This window comes from Helianthus annuus, chromosome 16 (genome assembly GCF_002127325.2).
Source record: "Helianthus annuus cultivar XRQ/B chromosome 16, HanXRQr2.0-SUNRISE, whole genome shotgun sequence".
NCBI classification, from domain to species: Eukaryota; Viridiplantae; Streptophyta; class Magnoliopsida; order Asterales; family Asteraceae; genus Helianthus; species Helianthus annuus.
Genome location: NC_035448.2, coordinates 143,316,025 through 143,327,171, shown reverse-complemented (window position 1 = coordinate 143,327,171; position 11,147 = coordinate 143,316,025). Strand labels below are relative to the sequence as shown.

The 11,147-nt window shown below is 37.3% G+C and overlaps 1 protein-coding gene across 1 annotated transcript; it reads left to right on the top strand.

The window, feature by feature from the left end:
- Window positions 1-9,135: 9,135 nt before the first annotated feature.
- Window positions 9,136-10,236, top strand: LOC110919739. The gene has a single exon (XM_022163998.1). It carries the CDS (start codon window positions 9,136-9,138, stop codon window positions 10,234-10,236), a length of 1,101 nt encoding a protein of 366 aa, XP_022019690.1.
- Window positions 10,237-11,147: the final 911 nt, after the last annotated feature.

Genomic DNA, 11,147 nt, shown 5'->3' with positions numbered 1-11,147 from the left:
CCAGAATATTGGGCCTGCGTTTTGGGTTTGTATAAAAGTGGTTAAGACCGGGTCTTCTTGGTTTGGTTTGAAATTGTGAAATTGTTTAAACCGGTTCACAATCGGTTTTTTTTCTTTTATTTTCAATTGGTTGGTTTCCAAATTTTCAAGGCGTAATGCCGTAATGAACGGTTTGATTTATGGTTTATACCAAAAGCTCTGTATAAAACTAGACTGGACCTTCAAATTATATATATTTTATTCTTTTATATATTTCATACTAAGTGTACTAATTATTTGCTTTGACGTGAAGACATCTATAAAAGATGAAAAAATAGAATCACGAGAATTGGATCAATAAATGGAATGTTAAGCATAAATCTTGGAATTGCATAAATAAAACATAGATTTCAAATACGAAACAAGTGTAAACAAGTCAAAAGCAACGAAATTTCAAATAGTTCGCCTAGATTAGGGGAATAAAACATGAAGTAAGACGGTTAATCAAGGGGGTAAGAGATTAACATGACGAAATCAAATTAAAATTCAAAACATAGAGGGTAAAAAAAATTGAAAATAAATTTGGATGGTTCCCATCTAGTTATAAAACCCAATGGAAACTTTGACTAATCAAGGTGATTAAACTCACTAGTGATTAAAGGAGACATGCTTTAGCCTAAAAGTGTATTCTCATCGTTAGTCCCAGGTAGGCAAACTGGTCCCTCAGTTGGTTGGGATTTATCCGAATGGCAGCCTAGACAGGACATCCCGACTACTGGTACTTAAGATTGAACGTGCTCTATCACACTAGTAAGTTTCAAGACCTCGATGAGATTTGAAAATCGATAAGGAGTGAAACTTTCCATTGAGGTGTAGATAACACTCCTAACTCAATGGTGAAGCTTTCGTTTGTATGAGGGGGTGAATCTAGCCGTCAAGGTAAGGAGATCACTCATATTTTAATAGTAATGTTTCTACAAAAAATAGGGAAGAACAAAACTAGCCATCAAGGTGAGGGAATCACTCCTGACTTGACGGCAAAGTTTCCTTTTTGAAAATATGAGTAGTCTTCCTCTTCTTAGATGATGCATTAAAGTCCACGTGTAGATGCAATTAGATAAAAGGATGATGTAGAAGTAGGGGTGTAAACGATGCGCAACGCTTCGAGAGCTACCCGAGATCAAATCGGTAAAAAGCTCGAACGAGCTCGAGCTCGAGCCTGAAATATAACTCGTTTAGTTATCGAGCTCAAAATTTTAGGATCGAACCGAGCCGAGCTCGAGCTCAAGCTTCACAAAAATATCACGAGCCGAGCTCGAGTAGTGGAAGGCTCGGGCTCGGCCCGACTCGTTGACACCCCTATGTAGAAGCAAGAAGAGAAAAATAAATGTTTAAGGAAAATGGTAGGATAAGCATATAACACAAAAGCATAGAAATGGGCGCTTAGTTACAGTCTAGGTCAAAGGTATACTAGTAACCTAATTCCTTATAGCCATGACTTTGATACCAATCTGTCACATGACAACCGATGGCGGAATCATCAGCGCGAGACGTAGTAGATTGTTAAAAGACTCATGGTACTAAAGTTGAAATATATTAATCGTCAAAATTAAATTGTCATACAATTCATGGAAAGGAAACACCTTGTTCTATTAGAGAAAATGACAACATAACATTAACTTAAATTGATAGTCTAAGTCCAAAGCCCTATGTGATCTCAATCTTTGCAATAGCATCTCAAGCATTTCCTGAAAACATGTTAAAATAAATATCAACAAAAGTTGGCGAGTAAACAAGTTTGATACATATAGCATAAGTAAAAACGCATAATACACATCTTAAAAGTAATTAATATGGCAATATGTAACAGGCATGTACAAAAGGCATAATTCAAACCTAAAAGGTAAGACAATTGAGCACCCTTGCATCGAAATACTAGGTCTAAGAAACTTAACAATGACCATGGATTCGAAAGGATCAATCTAGGCGGGTTGTCAATCCTATAACGTTATACATGTTAAGGGTAGCTTGCAAGGTTAATGAATTTGCATAGGTACATGATATACGTTAAATTATACATGTTTTTATACCCCAAAACACTTCTGTTTTAAGCGTTTTTGACCGAGAACACAACGTTTAGGTACCAAATTCGGTACTTTTATATTTTCAGGTCTTAAATAGAGCATAAAGGAAAATTCTGATGAAAACAGACAAATTCTGATGCATTTCTGATGAAAATGGCAAAAATCTGATGACTGCCAGGTATGGCATGACCGTGCCATCCATCGGCACGACCGTGCCGATCGAGCGATCTCGAAAGCACTGTCAGTGCAAAGGCTAGTGCCGATCTGTTCCCGGGTTGCACTACCGTGCCGATCTGATGACCCAGGCAACTTGTCCACTAGTCCACTTGGCTGACTTGGGATCTGAGAAACTGACGTCACCCGACAACACCTGTCGCACGACCGTGCGTCCAATGGCACGACCGTGCCGATGAAGAAATTCCCTATAAATAGCATCATTCGCTACTGGTTCAAGTGTTGGGTTTTTCTCCATGTTTCTGGGCGATTTCTGGGTTCCGAAGCAGTCCTGATCAGACCACTTTGAAGCTTCAAGACCGAGTGGAAGCATAACCGATCAAACCCATCAATTCCTTGCTTGTTTATGGTTCGATTCCTTGTTCTTGAACATGTATTCTGATCATTTTGCAAGTTATGAGCTGATGTTAGTTTATGTTTAATGTAGTTTATGTAATAGTAGTTATAAAATTGTTTCTTGAATAATCGTTACATTGTAATCTTATTTGTATGAAGCTTTGGTACTTTTTCATGTTTAACTCTTCATGATTATATAATGAATGTTTCATTGATGTTGAGTTCCTGATTATGTTTGATTATCTTGGATAATGAATCTGTGGTTAGTGGGATGGTAACTATTTCTTGATTAATCACTTATTTGTAAACTTTGTTTACACCATGAAACCAGACCAGGGTATTAGTTTTATACAAGAAATATCTTATTGTGATTAGGAATACTTTCTTGCACGTAAGGGTTCTAATGAATTACATGGTGTTGATTACATGTTCTTGAATGCGGTTTATGATCCTTGTTTAGTAGTTTTGGTCTGAAATTGCTGACATGGTAGATTTGTGTTCAAGACTTGTAAAGGTGAAACTGTTTGTTATATGATCTACATAATTGCTTATCCTCGTGGCTGTATTGTGACTATCGGTATTGCTTTCTTTGATAAGTGAGGTTAGGAATCCAGACCCGGTAAATAACCTATCTTTAAAGGTTCGCATGAATAAATATCAATAGCTCGCTAATGAATGATTTTAGGTGGTTAACATGTGACCATCGCGTTAACTTTCCGAACAATCATAATGCTAGAAATGCAGACCCGGTAACTAGTTGTCTCGAAATTGGAAAATTGATTAAGTGCTTTTGTGATATATCTGATAGATAACATGTTTAGGTTGTTTGTGAAACAAGATAATAGTAGTATAGTTATGTTTTAGATATAATTTAGATAAACTTAGTTAAACAACCATTCACTTATCCTTTTATCTGGTAATCTAATGACAAAGATTTAGTACTTAATAAACGCCCGTGTTCCATGGATCGATATCTGACTCTTACCAATACTTTACTGCATATATGACGGGATACACTTGTCTTTTGTTGTGTGTGTTTTAATGTTAAGGCATAAACCATTTTTATAAATATAAAACACATTTCGTCGCATGTGAAAATACTGTAAATAAATATATATAAAACATGCTACGTCAAGTTTTTGGCGCCGTTGCCGGGGAGACGGCGAAATTTTCGGAACAATCAGAGTCATTATTTTACCGGTGTACATACTGTGAATACTTGTACATTTTTGTATTTATTTGTTTTCTTTTTTTTTACTAACTTGTGAATACCTAGCCTGGCACGCCCACTAGGATTAACTTTTGACTAACTTTTCTTTTTTCTGTTTTACTAACAACAAACCACTAACCAACTACCCAACTAACTTTACTAACTGACTAACTTTACTAACTCACTAACATACTAACTTTTATTTCTATTGTTCGACTAACATTTTTTTCACTTCTTTATTTAATTCAGTTAATGTGTTCGGGATCGAACCATTTTCTTTTATTCATTCATTTCATTTATTTTGATTCAGTTATTTCATTTATGTCATTCATTCATTTATTTCATTTATTTATTTCATTCCAGTACAGTTATTTCAGTATTTCATTTATTTTAATTCAGTCATTTAATTTCTGTACTTTATTCGTTTATGTATTCATTTCATTTCAGTATTTCATTTATTTCAATTCAGTTATTTCATTTCTGTTTATATTTACATTTAGGCACGTGTTCGGAATCGAGCCGCTTATTCATTCATTTATTGCACTCATTTGTTTACTTATTTACTCTACGAAAATAAAACAAACCTTTCTGATAAAATCATCAGATTTTCTGATAAATTCTGATGAATTTATTAGGTTTTCTGATGGATTCTGATAAACCCATTAGCTGTTCTAAGACAACAATTTTCATTTCTGATAAATTTACCAGATTTTCTGGTAATTCTGATGAAAAGAAAATTTTCATCAGATTTTTATCAGATTTTCTGATATATATATATATATATATATATATATATATATATATATATATATAGGTACAGAGTACTGTACAATATTGCTTATCGTACATTACGTACGCTTCAATCTCAGCCGTCAGATCATCTTCCCGCATTTTAAAATCGCATGTTGTTTTTTTATAACAATTTCGCATGTGATAATTTTTGATGAATTCGCATGTTGTTTTTTTGTACCAATTTCGCATGTGATAATTTTGATGAAATAGCATGTTGTTTTTTTATAACAATTTCGCATGTGATAATTTTTGATGAATTCGCATGTTGTTTTTTTGTACCAATTTCGCATGTGATATTTTTGATGAAATAGCATGTTGTTTTTTTTGTAACAATTTCGCATGTGGTAATTTTGATGAAATCGCATGTTAAAAAACCAACCTGCGAAATTGTTACAAAAAAACAACATGCGAATTCAATGCGGGAAGATGATCGGACGGCTGAGATTGTAGCGTACGTAATGTACGATAAGGGCATTTGTACGTTGACCTAACGCTATATATATATATATATATATATATATATATATATATATATATATATATATATATATATATATGGTAAGGTTCATGCGAGAACCACCTATATTGCGAGAACCTCGAGAACCAATGTGAACACAACCTAAAAAAGCTAAAAAACCCGTAAAAAAACCTAACCCCCCCCCCCCAAAAAAAAAAACCTAAACCCCCTCACCCCCCCCCCCAAAAAAAAAACCTAACCCCCCCCCAAGCTAAATGCTAAAAACTAAAACCCCCAAAAAACCTAACCCCCCCCTCCCCAAGCTAAAATGCTAAAAACTAAACCCCCAAAAACCTAAAAAAATAAAAAAAAAAATTAAAAATTTTTTTATATATTTTTTATGTTAAAATCGCTATTTTTAGTAGCAAATTTTTTTTTAAGTTTAAAAACTTTTTTTTGCTACTAAAAGTAGCGATTTTTTTTTTATAAAAATATTAGAAAAAATACAAAATTTTGTATGTTTTTAGCGATTTTTAGTCATTTTTGGTTGTGTTCACATTGGTTCTCGCGGTTCTGCAATAAAGGGTGGTTCCTAATGGATCTTCGTCCTATATATATATATATATATATATATATAGAAAGAGAGAGAGAGAGAGTATAATGTACAAAAGGGCTTAACGTACGTTAACATACGCGACAGAAAAACAACGTGCGTGATTACATTTCCATGCGTTATTATGCTCCCATGCGTGATTGCTACAGAAAAACAACTTGCGTGATTACATTTCCATGCATTATTAATGCTCCCATGCGTGATTATCACCAAATAACTGATCCCATGCGTGATTATGGCCCTGATCTGATGGTTACGCTTGTGGCGTACGTGAAGTACGATAAGGCTTTTTGTATGTTAACCTTTCCCATATATATATATATATATATATATATATATATATATATATATAGGGGAGGGGACCCCTAGAATGAGAACCACCTCGAGTTGTAAGAACCGCGAGAACCACACCGTACGGGGCGAGGTGGACCAATTTTTTTTTTTTCAAAAACGTAGAATTTACGGAACTCGTAAACCACAAACTTGTGGTGTAAAAAGCTACACGCACGGCATTTTTTTTAATTTTTTTTACGAATGTGTTTATAATACATGCATCTACGTTTTTGAAAAAAAATTGGTCCACCTCGCCACGGATCAAGTAGTTCTCGCGGTTCTTACAACTCGAGGTGGTTCTCATTCTAGCAGCCCCCTGGTTATCATAAATTCTGGTAAAAAAAAAGTTTCCTCAGATTACTGATGATTGTCATCAGAATCTCTCTGGTAAACAACAAAAACAGTTTTCGGATATAAATGAGTAATTAATCCAGTAAATATTTAAATAGAAATGTATAATAAATTGTAGAGTAAAATGCACGGATAGTCCCTGTGGTTTTGCAAAATAATACTTATAGTCCCCAACTTTTGGAAATTACATCGGTGCTCCTTGTGGTTTAACAGTTTGTTACTCGGATAGTCCCTGAAGTGGATGGTGGTTAGTTTTCTCCGTTAAGTGGATGTGAAATGACAAATCTACCCTTCATCTTCTCCACTCTATAAAAACAAAATAACCCCACCCCAACCCCCACCTTTCTTGACATTCAAATCCTCGGATGTTAGATTAATTAAGCTTCGTAGATGATTTAGATGCCAGTTGATTTCATAATCGTTACTTAATGTATCGAATTCTTTAAGCTCTTCCGATGTAAGTAGTGATCCATAGCGCTCTGCATAGATCATTAGCATATGTGAATATGAATACTTGTAAATATAAGAGTTTGTTAATCTCACTAATGGGTTTGAGTGCTGAAGTTATATAATAAAAAACAACAAACTTGCAAATATTAAAAGACAACCAAGTTCGATAAATCAAACCAGTCACGAAAATATTACTCAAAATTCGGTCACACACACACACAGCCTCTTACAAAGACAAGAAAAGAAATGAAGAAACAACAACATATCAGGATCCTTTTTGCTCATCAAGGGCACAGACACACACACAACCTCTTACAAAGGCAAGAAAGGAGATGAAGAAACAACAGCATATGGAAGAATATCAAAATCAAACACCTCTTTTCTATCTTATTCATTAATTCTAGATGACTTTTGAAAGTAATGTACGGTGGTTGGTGGTTAATGGTGGGGGAAACAGAGAGATAGGTGGGGGTGGTGGGGTTGGGGTATGGGATTGTTTTGTTTTTATAGAGTGGAGAAGATGAAGGGTAAATTTGTCATTTCACATCCACTTAACGGAGAAAACTAACCATCATCCACTTCAGGGACTATCCGAGTAACAAGCTGTCAAACCACAGGGAGCACCAGTGTAATTTCCAAAAGTTGGGGACTATAGTTGTTATTTTGCAAAACCACAGGGACTATCCGTGCATTTTACTCTAAATTGTATATATATATATATATGTATATTATATAATATTACTTATATTTACATTGTTTATATTATTATGTTCTTTTTTCTGTATAATGCCTTCCTTTTTCTTGCAAGCTAATGTCCACGCCCCCTACAACCGCTAATGCTGAGCTAGCCAACGAACCAGAAAATAACTTAAGAAGAAGTAGACGGCTTCGCGAAAGATCACTTGTTGTTGCACAAAGGATTGCGGCCGCAATCGACGAACCAGTGGTACTTTCTGATAGCGAGAGTTCAGAGGACGAAAGAGGAAGCATTATGGCGGAGGACGGCCAGCCTTTGAATAAGACCGATCGTCCAGGAGGAGAGGGCTTGCTACCGAGCATCGCTCGACCTACGATAGCAGCACCGAGTTTTGAAATTAAATCTAGTATAATTAACATGTTACAAAATTTTGTGCAGTTCGATGGGAAGGATCACGAAGATCCAGGTCGGCACATCGCTTCATTTCTCGAGGTGTGCTCGACTTTCAAGATTATAGACGTTTCTGAAGACGCAATTCGTTTGTGACTCTTTCCATTCTCTTTGCGAGACAAAGCTCGATCTTGGCTTTTGTCACTTCTAGCAGGGTCCATCACGACTTGGAACGAGATGACATATCTTTTTATGCAAAAATATTTTCCGCCGGAAAAGACAGCTAAGCTTAAGAACCGTATTATGACATTCAAACAGGATGAAGGAGAATCTCTACATGCAGCTTGGGAGAGGTTCAACGATCTTCTGATCGATGTTCCATATCATGGGTTGTCCAAAAGACAACTTGTGTTGAACTTCTACCAAGGACTCAATTACGACTCACAATAACATTTAGATGTATATGCAGGAGGCGATCTTGGAACAAAAACACCCAATGAAGCCTACGCAATTATAGAGAAAGCTACCTTGAAGTCGAGTTCTCGTCACAGTGGAGTGCGAAACAAAGCATCATCTATTCCTGGAGTTCATCAAGTGGATACATATACGGCTCTAGCAGCACAGATTGGAGCTTTGGCAGCAAGATTTGATCAAGCTCAGAACGTTTCACAGGTACAAACATCATGTGAGCTGTGTGGAGTGTCACACGAGCCAGGTACATATGAGCAGGGTGTTATGTTTACAGGCCACAAAGAGGTGGACTATTTGGGCAATCAAATTAGGTCCCAAAATAACCCCTATAGCAACACGTACAATCCGGGTTGAAGGAATCACCCAAACTTTGGGTGGAAATCTAATTCCAATAACCAAAACCCACTCGGATATGCTCAACGTGCTCCCGCACCACAACAGTCTCAGGGGCAATCCTTTCAACCCCATGGACAATCTTTTCAGCCATCAGGGCAACCCTTTCAGCCACATTATAATAATTTAGGTTTAGGAAACACTTCCCAGCCACAAACCTCTCACAGCAACTCAAAACTAGAGGAGATGATGGCACAACTGTTAAACAACTCCAACAATGCCAATCAAATATCTGAAAAGTGATACCAGCAGCATGAGGAGTGTTTCATGGCACAAGAAGGGGAAATACGGAGCCAGAAGGCTTCAATACAAACCATTGAGAATTAAGTTGGCCAATTGGCCAAGATGTTGTCTGAAAGAACCCACGGTAGTCTTCCAGGTAACACAGAACCAAACCCTAGAGGGCACGTTAATGCAGTAATGACAAGGAGGGGTAAAGCCACGGGACCTGACAAATCGGACTCACCACCGATCAGTCATATGGTCCAAACTGACGCTTCGGACGAGGTGCACGCTAGGCGAGTCCCAGCAAGTACAGCACAGTTCCAGGAGCCAGTTAAAGATTTCATTCCTCCTGTCCCATATCCGAGCAGACTGAAGAAGCAAAAGAATGATGAACAACATGGTAAGTTTTTAGAGATGTTTAAACAATTGCACATAAACATACCATTTGTTGAGGCGTTGGCTCAAATGCCTAAATACGCAAGGTTCTTAAAAGACATCCTCACCAACAAGCAGAAGCTCGAAAGCTTGTCTTGTGTGTTGATGAATGAAAACTGTTCAGCCCTTCTCCAAAACCGTCTACCTGAAAAGATGGGAGATCCGGGCAGTTTTACTCTTCCCTGCCTAATTGGTAGCATGTCTGTCAGTCACGCATTAGCCGATTTAGGAGCTAGCATAAACCTTATGCCATATAAGGTCTTTGCTAAATTAGATCTGGGTGAACCTTCACCCATTAGAATGAGAATTCGACTTGCAGAACGTTCAAACAAGTATCCGCGTGGATTTGTTGAAAACATGCTTGTTAAAATCGATAAATTTGTTTTTCCCGTGGATTTTGTTATTTTAGACATGGACGAAGACTCAAAAGTTCCATTAATACATGGACGCCCGTTCCTCAATACTGCAAGGACGATTGTTGATGTGGCAGCTGGCCAAATCACGCTCCGAGTAAATGACGAGCACGTGACCTTTGATATCAAAAGATCAATGCAACATCCGCAAAGTCACGATGACATGCTTTACTATGTCGACATTGTCGATACTTGTGTAAGCTCTTATTTCCAAGGTTCTATTGAAGAAATTAATACGGACACACATCTGTTGTGTGAGAATCAACATGGCATTTCGCAGGAGGGCCATGAAACTGAGCAGCCGGTTTTCCAAATCGGTGATGATGGTTCTCAAAGTCTAGATCAATTTGTGGAGATTGAACGTGAAGTTTAAGAAAAGTCCAAACCATCGGTTGAAGACCCACCGTCGTTGGAGTTAAAAGAACTCCCACCGCATCTCGAGTATGCATTTCTAGACGAGGAGTGTCGCTTACCAGTCATCATTTCAGCATCTTTAGCAAAAGAAGAAAAGAGACAGCTTCTCGAAGTTCTAACGCTCCACAAGAAAGCTATGGCGTGGAAGATTATGGATATCAAAGGCATTAATCCTTCTTTTTGTACTCATAAGATTCTAATGGAAGACAATTATAAGCCTAATGCACAACATCAAAGGCGTTTGAATCCTAATATGCAAGACGTGGTGAAGAAAGAAGTAATTAAGTTGTTAGATGCAGGCCTGATTTATCCTATATCTGATTTTGTTTGGGTAAGTCCAGTGCAAGTAGTACCCAATAAAGGTGGTATTACTGTAGTTCCAAACGATAGGAATGAACTTATTCCTACCCGTACCGTCACCGGATGGCGAGTTTGCATCGATTATCGCAAACTCAACGATGCCACCCGTAAGGACCACTTCCCGCTTCCATTCATCGACCAGATGTTGGAACGTCTGTCGGGGATGTCATTTTTCTGTTTTCTGAATGGGTTCTCTAGATACTTTCAAATTCCTATCGCTCCTGAGGACCAGGAAAAGACTACTTTCACATGTCCTTTCGGCACATTCGCCTACCGGCGTATGCCTTTTGGGCTGTGTAATGCACCAGCCACATCTCAGCGTTGCATGGTAGCCATTTTTCATGATATGATCGAAGACTCCATGGAGGTATTCATGGATGATTTCTCTGTTTTCGGGAGTTCTTTCGATCAGTGTCTTGGAAATCTGAAAAGAATGTTAATGAGATGTGAGGAAACTAATCTTGTGCTTAACTGGGAGAAATGCCACTTCATGGTGAAAGAAGGGGTAGT